Below are 26,893 nucleotides of genomic sequence, written 5' to 3'. Positions count from 1 at the left end.
GCGCATAGGAAGGAGTCTGTATACCCAGATCCCATTCCCCGCTTCAAGTGACCTATTTTGACTTACTGAGTCACTCTGTGCGAGCTGCATAAGTAAAACCAAAACTCACAGAAGCACCACAAGGACGACTCGGGCCGAGGGATTTTCAAACTCACCTTACGAGAATCGACACCCACATACTTGGCGGCACTTTACAAAAAAGCCCCTTCACGTGTTAGTTAGCTCATTTGATGGTAAAATGTCCCCTGAGAGATTGGGATCGCCACTCACAGAGTAAGAGCTCCCTCACTGCATCTCAGCAGCTTCAGGACCAAGCCCCACTGAGGTGTTCCAGACACAGTCTGCACTGCCCACCTCCAGACGGGAGTCCGAGGAGAGCCCAGGACACTGGGCCAAGGGCAAAAGTCAACCCAGGAAATGTAAAGGTAGATTTCAGAGAAACCACTAAACTAGTTAGAAGACAAATATTTTAATCTAGTTTCCCCATTTTATACTAATCATTAATACAGGTCACAAATTGCATTTATTTGTAGACATCTAGAAAACAATCAAAAGTGTATATATATCTCTATATAGATCTTATTAATAAATTTTATTTGGACAAGAGAACTTGTGCCACAACAGTTTTAAACAGCATGATTAAAGACTGTAGCACTCCCAAGAGTGGTCACAGGTATGTACAGTATGTGAAGAAAAAGTTGCACCTCAGAGCTGATCATGATCAAGTTAAAGACACCTGACATACAGTACATGTGCTAATAAACTTCCTTCAGGTCACGACCAGCATGAAAAAATCAGGACATAGATACTCAGCAAATGTTCCGTAAATGTGTACAGCAATATGCTGCATTTAAGAGTTAAAATCAGAGTCTACTTTAGTGTTAGCATCAAGCCCTGAGGAGAAATCCAAAAAATCTCCTTTCCCATGTCAGGAACTATTCACACTGAGGGCCAGGCTGGGCAGCTGGCTACAGAACCCAACGGGTCTTTGTGCCTGGGAGAAACAGTCAGGGCTAATACTGAAGGTCTCTTTCATGTCCAGGTGCACATCTGCCTCTGGCTGTAAGAATTTCATTTATCGGCCATTAAATAAAATCAGGAGAAAGCAATCCAGGTCTCTGGGAATCTCGTCCCTTCCATAAGGAAAATGCTCTGCCAATTCAAGTTTCACTCAGTCAGGAAGACAGAAGGATTTAAGGCTTCGGTGACAATTAGAATCCTCTGAGAAATTATTTTCCCTTAAAGTCAAGGTAAGATCATGTTTGCTGTACTTTCTCTTGACTCTTAAAACCCCTGGTATTGGGTGTAGGGAACTTGCACCTGCATTAAGTCTGCGAGAGAGGAAGGGGTTTCCTCCCCAACAAGCCACCGCAGATCACTCGGCAAACCTCGGCTCTCGGAGAGGCGGGAAAGACATCGAGGCTCAAGCCTTTTAGTAGGTTGAGGAAGCTGTGCTCATGGCATCTTCAGAGATTTTAGTACTGGCGGGGTGGATGCTTGCAAAATACTTGACATCACTGTCACGATCCATCTGAAGAGCCATGATGGTCTGTTCCACGGCTTCCTGATGACAGCTGGCTGAGGCTAAGAAATATTCTGGAAATGACAAATGCATGGTACAAATGAAATTGATGTGACATTTAAGAGTGTTATTAAACACAAGCATAAGTTATCAGTCATTATAAGACATGATTTTTATAAAAGTATAAACAAATAACCTGTTAAATTATAAAGAGTAATCCAAATTGATTTATTATAGGAAAATAAATCCCAGAATAAAGACAATTATGGGATTTATCTTACTTTCATGATAGATTTAACCTCATGATACTCAATCATAGCTAAGGAGTATTAAACATTAAATATATTAAAACATTGTACTTCTTAGGTCTTGATCAGCTTAGTAAAAAACACTTCCAAACACCAACTACACATACACCAAACCAAACAAGTCTCTTCAGCTGTTCCACTTTAATCACTCTCTCTATTTTAAAAATTTACATGAATGGCAAAGGAAGAGAAAAAGAATATTCATTCACCCTTGCTCTTTGAAGTTGGCTACAAAATTCTTTCTGTGATTCATTCATGAGTTCATGCATTCAACTATATTTACAAGGCATGGGGAGTTTATAATAAATAAAACATCCTGAATCTTGAGGGATTATAATTTCTAGAAAAACAAACACTAAGGGCACCTGTCTCCCACCTCAGGAATAAAGAGGAGGGAGGTGTGCCGGCTGCCTCCAGGCCCCACATACAAGTCCCTGACAGCAGGGGTGCTGCCAAGGCCCTGGTTTCCACAGTCATAAGTGAATACCCAGTTTAAAAAATTACTGCATTTTGTATTATAAAAATGACACTAGAACAGAAGAGTGTGAATTTAAAGTCTCTTTAATTTCCTGTGTCCGCCTGGGAGAGCCACCAGAACAACTTAAGATATATCTCCCTACCAGATAGTTTTCTACAAACATACAATACCTCTGTTGGGACACTCACTATTCAACACAGTCCGTGATCCCCTCCCACACACACTTCCTGGCAGAGTCGCCCACCTACCTTTCTCCAGTAGAGTTTGCCTTAGTGTCTTTGCAAGCAGCACTCTCACATTTGGAACCCTGTCATTTGCTAAGGTGAGCAGATGTGGCATCAGATGCACAGCGAACTGGTCCATGGGAAGACAGTCATCTTCAATGACAGTCTGGGGAAAAGAAATACCGGCGTTAGATTTCTCTGTCCTTACAGCTACCAAACTAGAATGCTAGCTAACAAATTTGCTTAGTGACAACAAGTATTTTAGTTTCAGCTTTTTAACCAATATTCCAGGTACTTGGGAACTCAAAAACAATTATATAACAGACACACAAGTTTCCTGCAGAGACCAGGAGTGTTGAGTCACACCTTCACTGGCTCACATGTACTCTGGGTCCCAGACACAAGCCCCTTCTAGGAGGAGCCGTGGTGTGGTCTATGTGTGGTGTGTGTGTGGCGTGGTACAAACATGTAGGCGCACACAGAGGCTATATGTGGTATACGGCAGCTTTAGAACAAGCTTGGCTGACTGTGGGAGAAAGGCCCAGCTCAAGGCCAGATAGATGCCGAACAGTAAAGCACAGACAATCCTATACATAGCCAGATTGTTTTAAAGTTCTTTTCCTTAAGGATCAGGAAGACAGTGTGAGGGAGAGGCAGGAACTGAGAGAAGAAACATAATTCTACTGGAAAAACCTCCACAAACAGGGGAAGCACAGGTCCTTGCTTACCTGGCAGACAAAGACAAAGGCCTGCCGGCCTGACCACTTGGGACATCTGCCAAAATTCTCCACCAGCTCATTGATGAGGTCCACCCCAAACGTCGGAGGCGTGGCCGCGTGCAGCTTCTTCACCATCTCGCTGACCTAGGCGGGAGTATGCAGACGTGAGGGACGCTTCTGCTCTGGGATCTCAGGAAATAGTTTGCTGATGTAAAATTTTTAAAGTTCAATACATACCAACTTGTAGGAAATCCAACGAACAGAAGAAACTTTGTCTGCACACAGATTCAGAGCAATGGGACGTAAATAGTCATAAACATCTCTGGGACTATATAACTCTAGAAGTAAAATCAGCTGTCTACAAAAAGGAAATATAAAAAGACAGTAAAGTGTAAAAGTAAGTAAGACAAATGGAAGTAGGTTAATCGCCTGAATGTCTGCAGTATCGGGCACTGAGTACTTGTCAGACAAACACGTGCGCTGTGTGCCTCAGCCTCTTTCGCAGAGGCAGCTCTAGTCTCAGCCCACCTGGAAACGCATTTCCACACCAGCAAGTTCAAGGGGCCTCTCTTCCCCCTTGGATTGTAAGGAAAACAAACGCTGGAGAATTCTGTGCACACAAAGACTGAGGCAGAGCATTTCGTGGTATGTTCAATGGGAACACAGCACACATTTTTCCCTAGTCATGGTTTAGAATGCTGAGAAGCTTCCGTTTACAAATCTGTTAATAAGAACATCCCAGTAGACTGCGGTAGCCTGCTATGCACTTGTCAAGACTCTGAGCGCCCTCTAGATTAGAGGACACAGCTGCCGGGCGTAAGAGAAGTGGGGGCCTCTGGCAGCTTTCCTATCTTGTCTGAGGGGACTGAAGACTTTCAGGGCACCCACCAGGCTAATTTGAGTAGCTACGGTAACATCCTTGAAGAAATACCTTGGCTATGACTGAGACCTCTGCCCTTTCTAATTTTATATTTAACATTATTTGTATTTCTAACAAGAAGGGAGTGAACTATAAACAGACAATGCAGCGACGATGATGTACCCATATGTATACGCGGGCCATTATGAAAGTTTTGAGATACACACAACTCATGAAACATAAAATCCCATGGATTGAAACAAATGAAGCCCTCCCAGCAACACCAAGCAACAAGCCGAGCAAGTTGATACTTGCCTGGGTGACTCAGAAAGGGCATTGTCAACTGTGTTTCTTGGAAGTGAAATTATGGACCATAACACAGTCTGTCTAAAAAATTTTGTAGTGACCTATGTACATAACCATAAATCCTCAGAGAGAGTGACACACTTGTTTTCTGACACAAAAGTTCAAAATAAAAATCCCCAACAAGACTTCAACTTCTGTTTAGGATACAAAAAGTTGCAAAGAATGTCACTCTGACCCTACATGAGAAAAAGCTATAGAAACTACCTAATCTTTTCTTGGGCCCAGCAGAGCTGAGGCTGCGAGTCTCCTAATGAGCTGACCTCCCCAGGGAGGTCAGGAGAAATGGGCTCTGGGACGGCCTCTCTGAGCACAGCATGGATAGAAGAGGCAGCTGCTCTCACACTGGAGGGGACAGGAAATCAGCTAAAATTGTAGCAGCTGCCCAGGGTCAGATAAGGGCTGTCACAGAGGTTGGGGGGCTTACACAAAGCTGGGGTGCGGGGCAGACACAGGGAGCTCACCTTCCTGTGCAAACCCTCCAGTGTCCACAGGGCTCTTGCCACCCCTGGACACTAACAAAAAAAAACTTGCCAGGAAAGGAAATAGGAGAGATGTCTGTCAGCAGGCAGAGGAGATGGACACGTCAGGAGATAGCCATTAATTACACTGGCACCTCAGGCCCTTTCTCATACAAAGCAGAAGCCTGATGGACTGGCGAAGGGACACAAAGCCTGCTCACCCCACAAGCAGAGACATGCCGCAGCTAAGGGCAGGAGAACTAAACTCTTTATTCCTGACAAGGGCAGGAGACCTCCTCTAGCTAAGGCCCTACACTGATGCCAAGCAAAAATCTCCTGCTGCCCAAGACTAGCCAGACATAGGAGGCAGAGACTGAATGCCACTGGGGTGGGGACACAGGATTCTGAGAAAGCTGAGGCGCACACACACCTTCCAAAGACTGAGGCTGAGCCAGAGCCTCTCCCCTTTCCCAGCACGAGCCCACATGCCAAAGTCTACATCTGTTACACTGAAAAGCTGAAGGTGCAATACTCATACTCAAAAAGCCCCCCAGTACCAGCCCCCACCCTCAGCACAAGGCCATGGCAACCAACAGCAAGAAAAATTAAAGCCCACAGTACACTGAAGGTAATCACAGCCAACAACAAAACCCAAACCCAGGTTGATGGACTCACACTCCCACACTAACAGCAGAAGAGGCGTACCCACTTTGAGTCAGAGAGGGCAAGCCTGAGCTCAGGGAAGTAACATCATCAGTTTACTGAAAGAAAAGAGAAACTGTCAGCCCCCAATTTTATACCAACCAAAAGTATCTTTATAAAATACAGGGAAGGTCTATAATCCAAAATACATGAAGGACTCTCACAACTCAATTAATTCAACAACACAATTTAAGATGAACAAACCAATTTAAAAATAGGCAATAGACTTAAGACATAGAATCTATACAAATGGTCAAGAAGAATATGAAAAAGTGCTCAGATGTCATTAGAGAAATGCAAACCAAACCACAGTGAGATGCTACTTCTTACCAATTAGAATAGCTGTAATTAAAAAAATGGGAAACAGCAAGTGTTAGTGAGGATGCAGAGAAACTGGGACCTTCGTTCACTGCTGATGGGAGTGTAAAACGGTGCGTCTGCTATGAAAACCGTCAGTTCCTCAACAAATTAAACAGAATTATCACATGGCCCAGCAAATCCACCTCAAAAGAATTGAAAACAGTTTTCAAATAAAAGCTTATGCACAATGTTCATAGCAGCAGTACTCACAATGGTCGTCACATACCCAACTCGAATATTCATGGATGGATGAATGGATTAAGTAAACAGGGTATATCCATCTGTGCAAGGAAGTATTACTGAACCACAGAAAGGAATGGAAGTTTGAATGTATGCTACAACATGGGTGGCTCTTGAAAACATTAGGATAAATGGGGAAATCAAACACTTACATTTCATATAAATACATTAAGCAGATCTACAGAGACAGAAAGTAGATTAGTAGCTGCAAAACACTGTGAAGGAACAAAACGTCCAATGGCAAGTTGGGTACTGTGTATTCTACCACAATAAAAAAAAAAATATGAAATGAACTCTTTATCAAGAAAGAAAAGAGCTGAGAAAATTCACCGCCAGCACGACCTGTATCATGTAGGTCACCATGAAAGTCTGAGAGAAGTCTGTGCAATGATCCATTACTTCACTTCCCAAAACTGCTGAGCGCCTGCCTTCAGATTCACCCGAACGTGTTTCAACTTGCTGGCTTATCAGTATTGCTGGGACGGCTCCATGTGTTTCTGTTCACACAAGTTTTATATTTCTTGATTTTTGTGTATCTCATAACTTTTGTAATAACCCATGTACAAGAAATGTTAAAGAAATAGGATACTACTAGATAGAAACTTGGGTCTACACAAATGAAGAAATTCAGAAAAGGTAAAAATGAAGCAATATTTACCCCTACAAAACGTAATCTAATAAATTTTAACAACTTACTCGGCCAGTTCAGCTCGAAAGCGCCAATTTCTACTATTATCTGTCACCAAAAACTCTTGAAGTTGATAAAGATATTCTCTTCTTTTGTCAATATGAAGAAGCTGAAGCAACAAAATAAAAGTATTTATCAGGATAAGGTACAGTCTTTCTTTATTAGAGTGCTTTAAATAGCCTGTAATTAATATGGTTAATTCTTCTGAAGAAATGCGGTACCTATATTTAATTGTTTTCAAAATTGTTATTACATTTATTTTCCCTCAATAATTGCATCTGCCTTCAGGAGTCATAATGTTCTTTTGGAATCTTTGTTTCTTGAGCCTCTTGGTAGCCTGTGCTGAAGCTCACGGTGCCCCAGGGATGGCTTTATTATGGTCCTCACCCTCTCTGTCCACGTGACATCACTGCTACCAGGAACTCTCTGAAGACAGTTACTATGCTCTTAATCACGTATGTAAGCCCACCTGTACGTCACTATGATGGCACACAGCAGGCACTCAGTATTTGCTGAGTGAAAAGAAAAATAAACATAAATGTATCCTAATAGCTGCTCTAGGATATTTAAAAGTAGGTTTACAGTCAAAAAAGAAGGAAACTTCTGAAATGTTATACAAATGGAAACAAATCCAACTATACACTGAACTGATGACAATCACACAGGAAAGAAGCCCAAGGGTGAACTTAGACTCTGCTTCTTCATGGGATTTTTAACAGCAAAATGTACTGAAGGAAATCTTGAACGTTACTTAGTTGATTGGATGCTGGCGTTATTACTGGAGGAAAGATTCTCAAACTTTCTCACATTATGTTGTAAGCAAATAATTGACTAAATATATTAATGTTGTTAGGAACTGAGTTTTTACCATGAGAGGAAATAAAAAAATAAAGTGAAGAAAAGAGAGGAAATGGTATTGATTTGGAAGTAATGATACCTCAGGACTAATGAGCACATGGAGTACTCAGATCTTGATTTCTAATGAACATTTTCCACTAGAAAGGACCAAGGCAAGGAAAAGATGGGCCTGAAGGTACAGATGTGCTTGAAAGTAAGGAACAGACAAATCAAAAGGGAACTGGAGATATGTTGGGGCTCCCACTAGCCAACTGTGATGCTCAAAACAAATGACAGAAATGAATTACATTTTATTACACTGAATTAAAAACTCCTAAAGTCCATGTTGATGTTAAAAAATGCTTTCAAAAAAGGGGAGGGGGGGGGAAGGAACAGATTGTCTTTGCATTAGGATGTTAACTAATAGGCCAGCACAGCGGATAGGAGGCCAAGGCGGATGGATCACCTGAACTCATGTGTTACAGCTCAGCCTGAGCCAGAGCAAAACGCTGTCTCTAAAAACAGACAGGCGTTGTGGCACGCACCTGTAATCCCAGCTACTCGGAAGGCTGAGGCAAGAGAATCGCTTGAGCCCAAGAGTTTGAGGTTGCTATAAGCTGTGACGCCACAGCACTTTACCAAGGGCGACAAAGTGAGACTGTCTCAAAAAAAAAAAAATAATAATAGAATGTTAACTAATAAAAGCAGAAGGAATTACAAAAATAGAAAATCGATTTCACAACCAACACAGTAACAACTGATTCGGGTAAGAACCAAGCATGGTTGATTGGATCCAAGAGCAGTGGGTCAAAGACTCCAGAGAAGATATTCAGAGTTCAAAAGTTCACCTCAGCAATTACTTATTAATTACAAAGGTGAAAGGCCACTTTACAATGGAGAAAATCAGGTGGACACCAAGTTATCAGACTTACTGCTAAGAACGGGAAGAACCAACACCCAGTCACCCTGACGGTGATGTGTTTGGGGACACATCCCAGCCAGTACAGACTGGGGATGCACCCGCAGAGCAGCCCGTTTACCCAGAATCAAACTATAACGACACTCAGGCCAATTCAAATTGAGAGGCAATCTCAAAAACAACTAGTATGGACTCTTCAAAAATGCCAATGAGATTAAAAACAGAAAGTCAGGATAACTGTCCTATGTGTAAGAGGTCTACAGAAATGGTAACATTTAAATTTGATATACACTTTCTGATGAGATTCTGAATTGAGGGGAGAAAAGCTGTAAAGGATGTTATTGGGATAATTAGAAAAATTTTAGTATGATCAATAAATACTCAGACTCCTTGAACACCACAACACCTCAAAACTTAACATACAGAACTCGTGATCCACTGAAACAGAATTTTTCAACCAAATGCAGATCAAGGAATGCGAACCTTGTGAACATGGACGGCCAACTGCAGGACTTGAGTCTGCGCAGATTTGGGGATACAGGGAGTCCTGGAGCCAGTCACCCACGTAGGAGGATCACTACAGTTCATAACATTTTTTACATATATTTTATTTAATAATTTTGAAAAATGTAAAATGGAGAAGTGTTTGTAACTATGGTCTAACATCATTTTAAAAATGAAAATTTAACATTATTATGGTATCATTTCTTTTTAAATCCTATCTTGTTATCAATTCATGGCTGTATTTTCTTACACAGGGACATACAGAAAGCTATCGTGATAACAGCAGAAAATAAAGTTTTAGAGTTACAGTAAGAATATTAGAACGTCTTTATGCAAAGAAACCGAAAAGTTACCTTCAGAAAATCATGCAAGTGTTTAAGGACACCTATCCTGACTTCATCAAGGTCTTTTAAAAATCCATTAAAAATTGGAACCAGATCCGCAGCTGTCAACTGATCTCCGAGAATAACTGCAAGCTCGTGGATGGAGAAGGCTAAAGTTCTGCGAACTTTCCACTGCAGAAATAAAAACTACATTAGTGAGCAAAGCACGAAGTGCTCAGTGCTTTCGCTTTTAGATAATATATGAAGGTTCATTTATATTGGGAATATTATTTATTTCAAAAAATTAAATCAGAATAGAATAGTAGTAATAATAGACACTTAGCTTTAAATACCTATGATGTACCAAAAACTGTTGACAAAATGTTCAAACCCCTATCCCCATGCCTATATTATCTCCTTTTCATTTATAAAGGGAAAATGCTTGCAAATCATTAATAATATAGTTTTTGCAATTCTCTGAACATTAGACCCCTATGTACAGACATCCCACATGTGTAAAGGCTATTTAAGTCCACCCCCACTTTACTATTCTTCCTATTTGAGATTAAAAAACAACAAAACTCCCAGCTGCTTGGGAGAAGAGAATCGCGTAAGCCCAAGAGTTAGAGGTTGCTGTGAGCCGTGTGATGCCACGGCACTCTACCCGAGGATGGTACAGTGAGACTCTGTTGCTACAAAAGAAAAAAAAAAAAAAAAAACTTGTCTGTAAGGAACTAGCAATTCAAGAAATACAATAAAATCTGTATACAATTATGAAAAAGAAATATTAAACAAAAATGCCTTACATTTAAAACTTCTAGTTAAAAGCATCTTTTTCTCCATGTTACCTTAAGTTTTAAAGTTTTCACATTACTACTTAGTTCAAAATTCTACCTACAAAGAGGCAGTTTAGAGCAAAAGTTTTATTTTCCCCCATTTGCACCCTAGAATCCACTCTTGAAAAAAATTTTACATCCAAGTTCAACATATATATAAGGCAAACAAAGGTAGAGATGTTCTGATAGAGAAACGGGGGCATTCAGAGCTCGTCTAGCTACCCAGGTTCCCCCACGGACAATCCCATAGGGATCCCTACAGTTAAGTGCAATAAAGATTAAAAACCATTAATAAACAGGATAAAGAGCTCTATGGAACTCGGGCTCTTGTTGTTCCACAGCCAGATCCAGCACTTCAGAGTGTGTAAACAAAGGACAAATCCCCTTCTCCTGAGCCCTGGTTTCCTAACCTTGTAGTTCAGAGGAGGAACTTGTTACTTTGTTCCCTCAAGGTCACTTTCAACTTCTAACTTGCTCAGTCAATAGCACTGAATCCTTGAAAAATGCTCTGTCACCCTGGGTAGAATGCCAGGGTATCATAGCTCACAGTAACCTCAAACTCCTGGGCTCACGCAATCTTTTTGCTTCATGAGGCCTTCTGAGTAGCTGAGACTACAGACAGCCACCACAAAGCCTGTTAGTTTTTCTATTTTTTTAGTACAGACAGGTCTTGGTCTTGCTCAGGCTAGTCTTGAACTCCTGAGCTCAGACAATCTGCCTGTCCGGCCTCCCAGAGTGCTAGGTTACAGGCATGAGCACTGCACCCAGCTTATTTACTAAGAAATTTAAGGAAAAGGCATTCACATCTCTGTATCAGCCTAATCAAACTTGTTTTCTTAGGAGCTGAGAGGTTATTTCACCGAGGGAACAGGATTCTTGGAAGACAGGCAAATCCCAAGTATGTAGAAACAAGACTTGGCAGGGGAGGCTAAATCACCAAAGCCTAGGAAGAACACCACTAAAACGTCACAGAGGTGTCCAGACAAAATGACCTAGGCCAAGGACTCACCTTTTCTGTTCTTTTGCAGGGGGTGTGGGTGTGGGGACAGGAAGAGAGCAGTGACTGCTGAACTCCTCCCTTCTCCTCCCCATAACACACGGGACCAAAACTTAGCAGTGCTGACACACTGCACTTTTACTATGGTTTAAAACAGTGTTTTGGGATCTACTATAAAATCAAATAAGCATAATAACACTATTTCTGGGGGGGATTAAGTCCTACATTTTTAAGAATTAGTCTACAGATAAACACTAGACAAGAACATATTTGAAATCAGGAATACAGGCATCCTAAACGTGATAACAATTTCTAATGCTTTAAATAAAAATGAAGAAGCCAAACTGCGGACTGACAGTGTACAAAGAACGCTCTCTGGTATTATATCACCTCCCAGCTCCTCCACATGTAATCTCCTGCGGTGCTGAGTACACACTAAAATAATACAGGAAGTGTGTAGGTTCTGAAAGGCAGAAAACACTGTACCTTCCACATGCCCGTTCTGCTTGTTCTTTAACTGCTGCACCCACCTGCATGTCTGACGCCAGAGTCTCGTAGGTCTCTCGGAGGCAGTGCCAGTTTTGTCTGCCAAGCGTCAGGGCCACACCTGGAAGGCTGTATGCACAGTGCTTAGCAATTTCAGTGTCAACCGTCTGTGCACGCGAGGGGTCAGTCATAGACAAATACTGATCTAATAAAGCCTGAGGTACAACATCCTGATGAAGAAAGAGACATGACAGCAACTGAGCATTTTAAGCACTGTAAACATGAATTAGGAAAAATTTACATAAGAGTCTCTGTCGCCCCAGGCTAGAGTGCTGTGCCATCAGCCTACTACACAGCAACCTCAAACTCCTGGGCCCAATTGATCCTCCTGCCTCAGACGCCCACCACAATGCCTGGCTACTTTTTCTATTTTTAGCAGAGACGGGGTCTTGTTCTTGCTCAAGCTGGTCTCAAACTCCCAGGTTCAAGCAATCCACCCGCCCCAGCCTCCCAGGGTGGTAGGATTACAGGCCTGAGCCACCACACCCCACTGGAAAAATTAATTTTAAATATATTGATTTTAACATAACATCCTAAATAACAGGAAAAAAAACTAATGTCAAATTTTCAGGTCTCTAGTAATTGGAAAGAGAAAAATATGCCAAGGATATACAAATAAAAGCAACCTACGAGAACCTGTGAGAAAAGAACCTACAAGATGATTTAAGAGTGACAAGTGACGTCTTAAACAGACACAGCCAGGTGTAGTGGCACATGCCTGTAATCCCAGGGACCTGGGAGGCTGTGGCAGGAGGAGAGCTTGAACGTAGGAGTTCAAGACCAGCTTGGCGATACAGACCACCTTTAAAAACAAAACAAAGCAACTACAAGAGCCCCCAGAAAACAGCTTAAAGAACAATTAGTCACTAAATTTTTTTTTTGTTTTGAGACAGTCTCACTTTGTCATGCTTGGTAGAGTAGTGTGGTGTCACAGCTCACAGCAACCTCAAATTCTTGGGCTCACAAGATCCTCTTGCCTCACCCTCCCAAGTAGCTGGGACTACACATACCTACCACAAAGCCTGGCTATTTTTAGAAACAGGGTCTCGCTCTTGCTCAGGCTGATCTCGAACTCCTGAGCTCAGGCAATCCACTCACCTCAGCCTCCCAGAGTCCTAGGATTACATGCATGAGCCACCGCACCTGGCCTAGAGTAACTAAATTTAAAAGATATTAAAGTCAGACCAGCACCTTATAATGGAGTCAGAGATAATGAAGTTTGATGTAACGTAGTGAACAGTACAACAGTTACTCTGTGCACAATTAGCAATGTGTTTAAGGAAAACATCTGCCTTCTTTAGATGAAAATTTAAGTAATTATCTATAAAAAGTTGAAGTACAGTCCATGTACAGTTTTGCTTAGGTGTGTATGAAACAGATTTGGAAGAACACATAAAAGAAGGTAAAATTCTGGGTAATCAAGAGGGATGAGTGGAGAAGAAACCCTGAAAAGGAAGCATCACTGACGGCTTTTCAGCATTTTTTCAATTCTGAACTATATAAACTTACTACCTATATTTTAAAAACTAAAATGGAAGTGAATTCATTGAAAGAACGAGATTATCTATTTGTACGGACTTGAAATATGTCTACAATTTAAGTGGGGGAAGTATGTTTCAGAACACTATGATTAGGGGCAATGCAGGGTGGCTCATGGGAGGACAAGCTGGGAGCATCCCTTGAAGCCAGGAGTTTAAGACCAGTCTGAACAACACAGCAAGACCCCTGTCTCTATTAAAAAATTTTAAAAGTAGCCAGGTGTGGTGGCAGGCACCTGTATTTCCAGGTATTTGGGAAGCTGAGATAGAAGGATCACTTGAGCTCAGGAGTTAAGAGGTTGTAGTGAACTATGCTGGGCTACTGTACTATAGCCTGGGTGACAAAGCAACACCCTATCTTCAAAAAAGGAAAAGAAAAAAAAAAAACATATACCATTTGACCTAGGAAGTTGTATTTTCTGGGCCACCTGTTATTGATGGCACTTCAACATAGCTCTGAGTCATCTTTTCAAATTTTAGTAAAATCAAGTGTGTGTGCGTGTGTGTGTATGTGTGTATAAACAAGGTCTCATGTTACTCAAGCTGGTATTAAACTCCTCGTCTTAAACGATCTGCCTACCAAGCGCTGGGATAACAGTGTTAGCCAACACATCCCAGCCTGAGCTAGTTTTACAAATTCTTGGTAACTTAGGAGTGAGGAAACACCGAGGTAGGACAGGATGCATACAACTGTCGTTGGAAGATCAAGGAGCACGCAGGCATATTTATGGCCCTCAAAAATACATAAAGGGGCGGCGCCTGTGGCTCAGTGAGGAGGGCGGTGGCCCCGTACACCAAGGGTGGTGGGTTCAACAACTGCAACAACAAAAAAAATAGCGGGGCGTTGTGGCGGGCGCCTGTAGTCCCAGCTACTCGGGAGGCTGAGGCAAGAGAATCCCCTAAGCCCGAGAGCTGGAGGTTGCTGTGAGCTGTGATGCCACAGCACTCTACCGAGGGCGACAAAGTGAGACTCTGTCTCAAACAAACAAACAAACAAACATGAAGGGACGTTGCAGGACTGCGATCTGTGATCACTCTCATGGTGAGAAGGGACCATCCATGCTTGCGTGTTATTCTCTCACTTTAACTTTCTTGGCGAAAAAACGTGGATTTTGAAAGAGGAATTAAGAACATGTGCACAAAAGGTGGCAGTTTTTGTCACTTACTTGTACTTTAGTTCTCCTTTCTTCGTCAGGGCTAAAACTGCTGCTGGTGCTCAAGTCTGAATCGTTGTGAATATAGCAGAGAGCAGAGTCCATACTCTGTTAGAAAGAAACATCTGCTTAGTGCTGTCCTGTCTGTAAATGTTCTTCACTTAAAACTATCTTACTAAGTTACTTACCTTTCAAGATTGCCAAAAGATAAATATACATACAAATTCCTCATTTTTAGAAGTTTATGAACATACTAAGACCTCCTAAGACAGTGGTTCTCAACCTTCCTAATGCCGCGACCCTTTATTACAGTTCCTATGGGAATAAACTCCCACAGGTGGAGAACTGCTGTCCTAAGAACTTCCCCTGCCTCAGATCAAATGGGCTGAAGAAGATGCCAAATGTATGAAAACAAATTCCAAGAAAATGAGATTAAAAAATAAATTTGAATGATTCTGAAATGATCCAAATAGCTTAAATTAGCTTACTTATAAAAAAGTACTGAGAGAGTTCCACTCAACTATTTTAGAGACGACGGGGTATTCATATGCGGTTTTTATTCTACTTCTGTTCTTGGCTGTTACTATGTAATTTCACAATACGCATTTTTTTAACAGCCAACAACAATGACAATAACCGAAAGCACCTCTGAAAGTACAGCATTTAGATCTCTAATAAATGGACAGTTTCTTTCCAAACCACTGGTATTGCACAGATTTCTAACTCTACCCAATGTCACCTAACAAAAAACAAAACAGAAATACACTAGAGCTCCAAGAACCCCTTCGCCAGCCCCACTGTGCAGGCTCTTTCCTGAGACTGTCATTCAAGCTGCTGTGATCTACGACCATTTGATTCTGGCAATTGGTGTAATCCTTCTCTGTCTTTATATAAACTAGGGGTTAAGAAACACCAATGCCAAACGTTGCTGCCACGATGGGAGCACAGCAGGAAGGATCATCCTGAAACACTACAAGTACACAGGGAGGAGGTGCTAGGACAGTACCCACCCTCACACTCCAGAGTCCAGACAATGTCACTGGCCCTCCGCAACACGGCCTCAAGTCCCGATCTTCTGCTCAGAATACTGTGTTGCTTGCTGCAGTGAAATGGTCCGATCAGAAACAAAGCACCTCTCCAAAAAGAAAAGGGAAGAGTTAATTATTCTTGACAAAAGGCTTTGTTTCCAGTGAGACTATTTCACTGCAGTGAGCTACGTTAACATTGAGTCTCCTAGAAGAGTCATATAGCCAGGACTGGGGTTTACTTTTCCAAGCATTTCATATGACACTTATGTCACAAGGACAGGATGTGGTAAAAATAATTAATTTTATTTTATGCAAAAGGAAAAGCTAAAAAATCAGCAACAAACACAATGTGCTAAGTAAAAGTGATTAGCTATAACTATTTCCCACTAAAAGACTTCTGATCACACTGTTCTCACTTGGTAAACACTTTACTGAATTGGTTACCTCAACAGCATCGCTGATTAAAGGCACAGAATCATCTTGATTTATTTTACAATTTGGTAGCTCACTTATACCCAGTTCGTCTTGCAAATCACTTTTCTTTTCTGTACTGATGGTCTCTTCCTCAGCATCCAGGCTAGAAGCACGCAGCGCGGCAGACAGCACGTCCACTTGTGCTGTGGGCAAAGTGAGTAAAGAGTCAGGAACTCGGCCGCAGCGCTCTCCATGCGCACTGCACATTAGCAATGAAATGTATATTTTTTTGACACTGTCATCAAAAAGCTGAAAAAAAAATTCTACTGTGGTAGATCATTAGTCCTTCAAGAGAATAAGAAAACTAATACGCTTTCATGAGATTAAAAATGTTTATCCACTACTGTACATTACTCTGCGTTAGTATGGGAAAAGAACGCTATCTAGTTGCTGGAGCTGTCTCCAGTTTATTAAAAGGAGTCAATTTCAGTGTAAGTTAACTATGTTTTGGTAGTGCAGGAATCAAACTGACAAGGCTTACTTACTAAGCTATTTTAGCAGAAGAGCAGTCACACAAACCCTGCCAACATAAAACAATGGTAATTACAAAGATTTTTGTTGCAGTTTCATTTAAACATCTTATAACTCATTCCAGCTTATTTTTTAAATGAAAGTAGTACTTTGTCCCAAACACAGGGAACCCAATCCCAAATAAGCACTGGCTTACTTGCAGCAAATCAAAATGAGAACTTACCAAGCAGCAGTTCTTAAATCTGGCAAAAAGCATTGCTTACATTTTGAGTTGTACCTTTCTTATAAAGGTAATTCAAAATTAAGACAAAGCATTCTTCTGCTCCCCAAATAAATGAGAAATTTAGTAAAAAATATTATTTAGCATTTACTCCAAGTAACAATCCACCTGGATATTCAAAATATGAAAAATTTAAAGTCAAATTTACTTATACAAAATAATTAGTAGCTATTTTATTAAGATAACCAACTACTGTGCTATAGCATAAAAAAAAAAAATTCTCATCTAAGTACATCAAGAACCTGGCAACAGAGATGCAGGAAATACTGGCAGTGGTTCTATTCATTACTTGTAAATTAAATAAACTGTGCACGTTTGCTCACAAGAATGTTTTAGTGAAATACTCTAATTTTCAGAATTTCAACTCCAATTTTACTAATATTTTTAACGACTTCAGCAACCCCAAACACTACTCAAAGCACACAATAGAATAAAGGCTAAAATGCCTACCCCCTGGAAAACTTGGGGTGTGTGTGAATGCTCCCAAACGTGTGTTTCTGTTTCCTGAGAAGTGCAGGAATACTTTGTTTAATTTTGCTTGGCAGATAACTTGCTGCTTTTTTTTTTTTTTTAAAGAGACAAAGTCTCCCTATGTTGTGGCTGGAGGGCAGTGGCTATTCACAGGCATAATCAAAGCAAATTACAGCCTCAAACTCCTGGCCTCAGGTGACCTTCTGCCTCAGCCTCCCAAATAGCTAAAACTACTCTATACAGATCTGAAACTCTGTGGCAACCCTGCTTCAAGCAAGCCTATCGGCAACATTCTTCCTATAACGTGTGCTCATTTAGCCTCTCTGCACACACCATGGCAATCCTTGCAATATTTCAAACTTTTCATAATAATGTTATTATAACTGTTATGGTGATCTATGATCAGTGGCTCTTTATTACTATCTGAATTGTTCTGAGGTGTCACAAACCTTGCCCAAAGTTAAAGCAGTAACTTAATTAATAATGTGTGTGTTCTGATTACTCTGCTCACCAGCCATTCCCTCTCTCTCTCCCTCTCTTTGGACTTTCCTATTCCCTGTAACAAAACAATTCTGAAATTACCAATTAATAACCCTACAATGGCCTCTAAGTGTTCAAGAAAGAGAAAGGAAGAGTCACACATCTCCCACTCTAAATCAAAAACTTAAAATTTAGTGAGGAAGGCGTGCTCAAAGTCTCTAGACAAGCTGAAAGCCAGGCCCCTTAACGCCAGTTAGCCAAGAATGCAAAGGAAAATTTCTCGAAGGAAATTCAACATATTATTCTAGTGAACACATGATTGATAATACACTGAAACCCCCTTACTGCTGACAGAGATAAAGATCAAAGATTCCCTTAAACAAAAGCCTAATCCAGAACTAGGCCCTAACTCTTTAATTTCATAAAGGCTGGGAGAAGTGAGGAAGCCAGAGAAGACCTTTGAAACTACAAGAGTTTGGCTCATGAGGTTTAAGGAAAGAAGCTGTTTCCATAACATGAAAGTGCAAGATGAAATGGCAAGTGCCAATGGAGAAGCTGTTTAAGTCATCCAGAGAACCTGAGCTCAGATCACTGCTGAAGGTGGCCACGCCAAACCACAGATTTCCAATGCAGAAAAAACAGCCTTATAATGGAAGACATGGCGTATGGGACTTGCTGGCTTATGAGGTGAGGTCAACGTTTGGCTTCAGAAGTTCAGAGAGAGTCACTCTCAGTGGGGGCTAGTATTGCCAGTGACTTGAAGTTAAAGCCAGTGTTCATCTACCATTCCAAAAATCCTACGGCCCCCTTAAGAATGATGCAATCTACTCTCTATGCTCTAGAAATGGAAGAACAAAGCCTAGGCCAACATCTGTGGCACATCTACTTGCAGCAAGGTTTACTAAATATTTTAAACCCAATGCTGAGATCTACTGCTCAGAAAAAAAAGATTCCTTTCCAAATCTTACTGCTCACAACGTACCTGGTCACCAAGAGTTCTGACGGAGACGTACAAGGAGATTAATTTTGTTTTCATTACCTAATAACCCAACATCCATTCTGTAACCCAGGGATCAAGGAGTCATTTCAACTCTCAAGTCTTATTATTTCAGAAATACATTTTGTAAGGCTAGGGCTGCCACAGACAGTGATTTCCATGATGGAGCTGGGCAAAGGAAATGGAGAGTATTCTAGAAAGGAGTGACATTTCTAGATGTCATTAAGGACACTGCGATGCACGGGAGATCAAAAATCAACATTAACAGGAGTTTGGAAGAAGTTGATTCCAGTTGTCATGATGATGACTTTGAGGGGTTCATGACTTCAGTGGAGGAGGTAACTGCAGAGATGGCAGAAATAGCCAAGAGAGCTGGAATTAGAAGTAGAGCCTAAAGATGTGACTGAGCTGTTGCAATCTCATAATTAAATGTGAATGGATGAAGAAAATGGTTTCTTTTTTCTTTTCTTTTCCCTTTTTTTTTTTTTTTTTTAAGAGATAAGGTCTTGATCTGCCATTCAGGCAGGATGACGTGCAGTGGCTTGATCACAGCTCACTGTAACCTTGGACTCTTGGGCTCAAGTGATCTCCCTGCCTCAGCCTCCCAAGTACCTGCGACTACAGGCATGAGCCACCACACCCAGTTCACTTTTTGTAGGGACAGGCTTCTTGCTATGTTGCTCAGGATGGTCTCAAAATCCTGTCCTACCTTGTCCTGCCACAGTGCTGAGGTTACAGGTATGAGCCACCAAGGCCACATAGTTTCTTAAGATGTAATCTACTCTATAATTATAACACTGCTATAAACAGTGTTAACATGACAACAAAGATTTAGAATATTACATCAAGTTAGTTAATAAAGCAGTGGCAAAATTTAAGAAGACTTACTCTAATTTTGAAAGTTCTACTGTGGGAAGAACAGCAATGCTATGGAACAGCACTGCATACTACAGAGAACCTTTCAGTGAAAGGGAAAGTCAGTCAAGGCAGCAAACTTTATCGTCTTATTTTCAGAAATTGTCAAAGCCATCCATCCCAGCCTTCAGCAACCACCACCTTGATCAAGTCAGCAGCCATCAACAGCAAGGCAGGATCCTCTACCAGCAAAAAGATGACAACTCTCTGAAGGGTGATAATCACTAGCAGCTTTTAGCAATAAAGTATTTTTTAATTAGGGTGAGTACACTGTGTTTTAGACATAAAGTTATTGCACACCTGACAGGCTATATATACAGCCTATATAGTATAGATTTGATATACATTAGGAAAAGAAAAAGTTCATGTGACTCACTTTTTGAAATACTTGCTTTATTGCAGGGGTTTGGAACTAAACCAGCTATCTCTGAGGTATCCCTGTATGTGTTTTGAAATCTCTCAATTATAGCTTATAATTCTGCAGTACAGTGGTAGCCATCTTCTGAACATCAAGTCATACTGTGAAGCTTGCATATATGCAACGTGTAGGTTTTTTAAAAAGCAAATTGTGTATATTAGCTTTTGCTTATTTGTTGAAAGAACATTTTAAAACAGTTCATTCAATATTTAAGTGCCTAGTATTTGTCAGAGAACTGGCAGGTATTGAACAATGACAACTCCAAAAGCAGGCTTAAAGCCTGACTGGCAACCTTCTTTTTCATAAAAATAGTATGAAAAGTAAAATAACAGTTATTCAAGTCTGATGAGTTTAACAAATGTAAGTTGATAAATAAAACATTTAAACAGGGTTTAAAGTCATAAAGGCATTAACACTTGACTATCCTTGCTGTGAACATCCTGCAATTCTCCGTGCCTCAATTCTCCTCATCTGGGTATGGAAGCCAGTAGAAGGATAGAAGGAGACTATAACAACAAGATTGTAATTTGCTGAAAAAACAAAACCCTTGGTACTTGCTGTATCATCAAGTTGTCGTAAAACACAGAAAACTGGTTCAAGGGAGCTATCAATGATGGGAGAAACCACTGAGGAGTGAGGCAAAGAAAGGAGGGCAGTGAAGTTTTCACAAAAAATAATAGACTGTTATGAGACATTTTTTAAAAGAATAATATATTCTATTGATAAAATTTAGTCCTCTGCTCTTGTCCTTATTTCAGAAAATAAAAGGAATAAACTACTGATAGTAGTAGCGAATCTATTTTGCTGGGTGAAAGTCAGACTCAAGGCTACAGCCTGCTTGACTAGGAAAGCGCAGCGACCAGCTGCTTGGTAAAGCTGGCGTGGGAGAACTGACGACAGACCACAGGCATCACAGACTTAGCGGCTGTCTTGACTACTGTGGTTGTTACCTGACTATATATGTTTGTCAAATCTCACAGAAGCATCCATTCAAAAGCCAAATTTTACTATAACAAATTATAACCCAATTCAAAAGGGTTAAGAAAATAAATCTGATGTCAGTTAAATTAAAATAACTTCCAACAATCAAGGACATAAACTCATCTTCAATCAGTCATTTTAACTTTTCTCTAACTATTAAACTGTAATAGGAAATCTCTAAAAATCATAATTAAAGCCAAATAAAGATAAGTGCTAACCTAACTAAACTGACACAATTTTCAAAGTTTAAATAAAAACAAGGTCGTGTATATTTTAGACAGATACTGGAAGTACCATAATGTCTGCTTTAAAAACAAGTATTTCCCAACACTGAACAAACTGATAGCTTAGAAATTTTAGCTTCGAAACAAGGAAAAAAAATCAAAAATGAGGTAAGATCTCTGAGGACTTATAGTTATGGGTTTTCTTCTTTCAATTTTTTTGTTTTAAATAGTATTTCATATTTCGCTGAATGGTTATAAAGAGTTAACAGGAAGGACATGGTGTTTAAAGGAGTAAAAGACAACATCTTCACCAGAGTCTGCCCTACTGGCTGTAAACCATTTCCCAACCTCCAGCTGGCAGAAACTGATTTACTTAGAACATAGACTCCATTCAATAATAGGTAACATTTTATTTTAATATAGAAACCCATTATGGCTGTTGTTAATAATGAAGGAATCTAGGTGAAGTATGTATCACCAATGGAAAAACGTCAAAACTGAAAAATGAGTCTTGTAAAGGTCAATAGCTCTTAAAACACCACATTCCACAGAAAAATAGAGATCTCTGTCCACTGTTAATAGACTATAACCTTTCTTATAGACTATTGCAGCCACTACTATTTTATAAAAAAAAAAAAAAAACAACTAGCGAGATAATGAGCAAAATAGTTAATGCAGGACTAAGATTCAAAATTATAAAACACTGCTTGAGTAACTAAATATTTCAAAGAGGGATTTGAGAATCAACAAATCTGTATATATAATACAGTAAGGAATACAATGGTAAGCCTATCTTAGATGAAGTTTCCTAAAAATCAGATTAATTATATTTATGGAGAGAATTTAAGAAAGCATGATCATGGTCACAGTACATTTTTAAAAGAGGGGAATTTTATGACACATAAAATGTTTAAGTCAGAAAATAACATTTTTATCCATTTTACAATAAACATCAAACCTGACTGACTCTTCCATACCTTTAACATCTGGATCATCAATGTGGGGCTCTAGATTTTCTATCATTTCTTCAAGCTCCTTTCTGGTAGCCATGGTGATGTTTGGAGACCCTGGCCTGGGGACTTCAGATGTTTTCTCTGGTCTCTCTGGGCTGAGCGCTTCCTCAGAGTTCTGTTCAAGCTCTGTATCTACATCTATTTCAGGAAGAGGAGTCCTCCAGAAATGGAAGGAGTTGTACAATTCCTGATCTAAGACTGCTGAGTCTTGTGAACTGGTGCCAATCTCAGGTTGTAATGTAGGTTTGTAGTTTCCAGGATTTTTATCATTCTCATTATTAGCTGCTTCCTGATTAGATTCTGAGGACATGGTACACAGTAAAGAGCTGTCCACACCTGGACATTCCCTGGGTGTTTCAGCAGCATGGTCTTCCACTGCGTCCTCCAGTTCAACAGTGGAACTACTAACAGTGAGATTGGAAGAAACATCCTCTGGCCTGATCTGCACATCCTCTGGGACTTCTTGACCTCTGATTCTTTTATTGTTTCATTTGGGGGAGAAAAAAAAACATGAAAGTATAAAAATAATTGCTGACAAAAAACAATGGGAGATATTAAATATAGCATTTAGACAAGTTAAACTCTAAAACTTAGATTATCCATACAAATTGAGCAGTTTATTACTTAAAATGCTTCTTTTTCCACCAGTTGTTCTGTGTTCAGAGATGTAAAATCCCTGTGAAGCACACCTCTAGATATTCAAGCAATATATATTAGTTGGAGAAGGTAACATTTAAGAATCCTGGATTCTGTAACACCAAGCTAATTTCAATAATCAGTAAAAGCAAAATAGTAGGAAGGGAAATTCCTCCAACGAATTTCAAGGCATATGTAATTGTTAGGGTTATTGGTACTGTCACTCTGCTACAATGACAATAAAAATCTGAGAATTAAAGTTTTTTGCTTACATTAAAAAAGACAAAAAGAATCTTTACACAATGGCAGAAACGATACTTATTCACTATCTCACAAAATATATTAAAACCTGCTTATGTGGTAATAAAAGATTATCTTTATTTCTTCTACAATATTCATCTCTACTCCCAAAGGCTTTCCCAAAATGACATCCTGGCTTAAAGGGTAAAGACAGAAGGTGCAAATCCCTGGTTAAAGCCTACTCATTCCTGCATCTACTACCTAAACTCAAGCCCTACAGTACATTTTACTGTGTATCTCCTATACTTTACCTGACTCAATTAAATTTTTTTTTTCTTTGAGACAAAGTCTCACTTTGTTGTCCTTGGTAGAGAACTGTGGCGTCACAGCTCACAGCAACCTCCAGCTCTTGGGCTTAGGTGATTCTCTTGCCTCAGCCTCCCAAGTAACTGGGACTACAGGTGCCCCCCCAACGCTTGGCTGTTTTTTGTTGCAGTCTGGTGCCGCCCTGACTCAATTAAATTTAACAAGCACTTATTGAGCACCTACTAAGAGCCAAGAAACGAAATCAGTCCTGAGGATTCAAATGTGAATGAGATGCAGATCTTGCTCTTGAATTATAGGGAGAGCCAAATAGGATAAACAAACATATAAGCAAATCACTGCCAGACAAGGTATTACACACATATAGACCCGGGACACAGGAGATGGGGATGAACCTGGAGATGAAAAGGCTTTAGAATAAGTAACATGAGTTTTGTTTAGAACCAATAAATGTGTAGGAGGCTGTGGGGAAGAAAAATCATCCAAAGGAGAAATAGCATGTGCCAGGCAAGGGTGCCAGAGAGGTGTGATGTCTTCACAGCAGCTACGAGAAGGGAATGGTGACCGCAAGGAGGAAGGACAGCACAGGAAACAGCGTACTCCACACCTGCACACTTCTGGAATTTAGCCCAAGCTATAGGAGATCATGTAGGAATTAAGGAAAAGGTACTCTTAGATCTGCTTTTGTTGTGGGAGCAGCGCTAGAAATGAGTTGGAGGTAAAGGAAGGAGGCAGGAATCACAGCCGGGCAGGCGGGGATGATGGTCTGACGAAGGCAGGAAGGAGGCAGGAATCACAGCCGGGCAGGCGGGGATGATGGTCTGACGAAGGCAGGAAGGAGGCAGGAATCACAGCCGGGCAGGCGGGGATGATGGTCTGACGAAGGCAGTACCTTTGGGGCTACAGCAGAAGCAAACACTCCACTGGGAACAAAATCGATAGCACAGCTGTGCTCACCGCACACTGGGAGTGAGACACACAGGGAGGAGTCGGGGAAGAGCTGCAGATTTCTGGCTGGGGCCACTGAATAGCTGTTGGTAACACCAGCTAAAAGTGAAAAACCAGGAAGAGTTTAAGGAGGGAGCTGATGGGTTCTGGTTCAGAAAGGGTGAGTCCAGGTACCTATGTCAGAGTCCGTGCCGGGGTGTCTGTGAGGACTCAAACACCAGGGAGAGGTGGAGACTTAAGACCTGTGGGGCTGAGATGTGTACAAGGCAAATAATATGAAGAAAAACATGATAAGTCACATAGAACAGAGCACAAAGGCACTTTTCTTGCATGAAAGGATGATAAAGATGAGCATATTGTTGTTGGTTTTTTTCCTGTAGACACAAGGCCCCCAAAACTGGGTTAAGACTCAGTTCCGCTCCACAGAAATCTTTTTTTTTTTTTTTGTAGAGACAGAGTCTCACTTTATGGCCCTCGGTAGAGTGCCGTGGCCTCACACAGCTCACAGCAACCTCCAACTCCTGGGCTTACGCGATTCTCTTGCCTCAGCCTCCCCAGCAGCTGGGACTACAGGCGCCCGCCACAACGCCCGGCTATTTTTTTGGTTGCAGTTTGGCCGGGGCTGGGTTTGAACCCGCCACCCTCGGTATATGGGGCCGGCGCCCTACCGACTGAGCTACAGGCGCCACAGGCAACACTTATACCACCTGAAAAGAAACCAGAGTATAAGATGAGCTTATTTTTAGCCTGAGCAAGAGGTTAGAAGAGCTGCAGGGAGGGGACAGGAAAGACTGATGGAATAGCGGGTAGAGCCGCGTCTCTCAGAGAAGACAGAGATGAACACAGGCTTCAAGAACACAGGATGGCGACACAGGTGAGCAGACATCTCTTAAATGAGGATGGATAAATATGTGCATAAAATGAAGGCTGCTCCCTTCAAACATCGTGTTCCTTTAACTACACACAATAAACATTACTTAACAGGACGGCACAAAAGCAGAGTGACATTCACACCTATTCACTGTTTTCAACACCTATAAATACAGATAAAATATATGTATGTATATATACACACAAACATACACATAAATCATCTGAAAAACATATCACACAGTGGTAGCATCTTAAATTCTGACGTTTCTCTTTCATTCTCATAACTGTAAAATACACGGTATGTACATACAACACAATCGTTTTACAGCTGGGACGACGCTGGATTTCAAAATCTTAACCTAGAACTGGCATAATAAACTCTGAGTCTCTTAGGGACTTCTCAGATTCTTCATTTATTCCTTATTCATAAAAATGAAGGATTGATGTAGATAACCTATACATCTATGAGACCTTTTCCCTTCCAAAGGTGCTCTTGAGCTAGTGCTATTATACAAAATAAATATATCTTCTGTATGTATAGGAATTACATATTTCCCAATCACTTTGTCCTTGTTTTAAAACATATCATTTTATTGCCTTTTGTTATAAAGACTATTAGCAGGCTAATTGGTAAAGATGTGAATAAAGTCTACAGATAAGGTAACAGTATTTTAACAATGTTAATTTCCTAGTTTTGGTAATCTGATTACAGTTATGTAATGTATGTTATGTCTTAAGGAAATACGCAGTAAAGGTTAAAAAATTCATATTCAAAACTTATTTTCAAAGAGGAAAAAAAGAATAAAGCAAATATGGCTAAATGTTAATACCTAGAGAATCTAGGTGACAGATATCTGAAGGGTATATGAAATATTTCCTGATATTTTTGTAATTTTTCTAATTTTAAAATAATTCATACTAAATTCAAAAAATTATAATAATATAGTGTTCAGCAAACGGGTGGAGAGCATATGGGTAAAACCTGTAAGTCTCATCTACTATTTGACACATTTAAGAAACTTTCATTATAAATACATAAAATGGAACCTGATTAAAAGGTCACTCAGGCTTGGTGCCTGTAGCTCAGTGGCTAGGGCGCTGGCCACATACACTGGAGCTGGCGGGTTCGAATCCAGCCCAGGCCTGCCAAACTACAATGACAACTACAACCCAAAAATAGATGGGCATTGTGGCAGGAGCCTGTAGTCCCAGCTACCTGGGAGACTAAGGCAAGAGAATCGCTTAAGCCCAAGAGTTTGAGATTGCTGTGAGCTGTGAGGTCATGGCACTCTACCGAGGGCGACGTAGTGAGATTCTGTCTCAAAAAAATAAATAAATAAAAGGTCATTCAGTATGTAAAATCCAGGGGCTTGCGGTTTCTTGACTGCTATCTAACCTTAGTATTAAGATTAAATTTTAATATTCTTAGCTGCAAAAACAAAAGGATTATCTCAACAAATGTAAACATACTAGTTTCCAACTTAAAACTCTGAGTACGATTTTTAAGAGAAAACTAGGGGACACAAAAAAGTTTTCCCTAGT

General features: G+C 40.5%; 1 protein-coding gene across 10 annotated transcripts in view; it reads right to left on the bottom strand.

Moving 5' to 3' along the window:
- Positions 1–450: 450 nt before the first annotated feature.
- PPP4R1 (protein phosphatase 4 regulatory subunit 1) overlaps positions 451–26,893 on the bottom strand; it is a 71,327-nt gene continuing 44,884 nt past the window's right edge. For 8 of the 10 annotated variants that reach the window (XM_053571467.1, XM_053571470.1, XM_053571464.1 and 5 more), the window contains 10 exons: positions 22,295–22,806; positions 16,051–16,223; positions 14,591–14,686; positions 11,871–12,056; positions 9,538–9,699; positions 6,933–7,033; positions 3,489–3,609; positions 3,261–3,395; positions 2,557–2,698; positions 451–1,596 (listed from right to left, as the gene is read on the bottom strand). In XM_053571467.1, coding sequence (XP_053427442.1) covers positions 1,433–1,596; positions 2,557–2,698; positions 3,261–3,395; positions 3,489–3,609; positions 6,933–7,033; positions 9,538–9,699; positions 11,871–12,056; positions 14,591–14,686; positions 16,051–16,223; positions 22,295–22,806 — 1,792 coding nt within the window. In that variant the 3' untranslated portion in view covers positions 451–1,432. Of the gene's footprint in view, positions 1,597–2,556; positions 2,699–3,260; positions 3,396–3,488; positions 3,610–5,655; positions 5,696–6,566; positions 6,734–6,932; positions 7,034–9,537; positions 9,700–11,870; positions 12,057–14,590; positions 14,687–16,050; positions 16,224–22,294; positions 22,807–26,893 lie in introns of those variants that run through there. The other 2 variants (XR_008375971.1, XR_008375970.1) reach the window with 2 other exon arrangements.

Source organism: Nycticebus coucang, chromosome 19, assembly GCF_027406575.1.
Source record: "Nycticebus coucang isolate mNycCou1 chromosome 19, mNycCou1.pri, whole genome shotgun sequence".
NCBI classification, from domain to species: Eukaryota; Metazoa; Chordata; class Mammalia; order Primates; family Lorisidae; genus Nycticebus; species Nycticebus coucang.
This window is presented reverse-complemented; position numbering and strand designations above follow the sequence as displayed.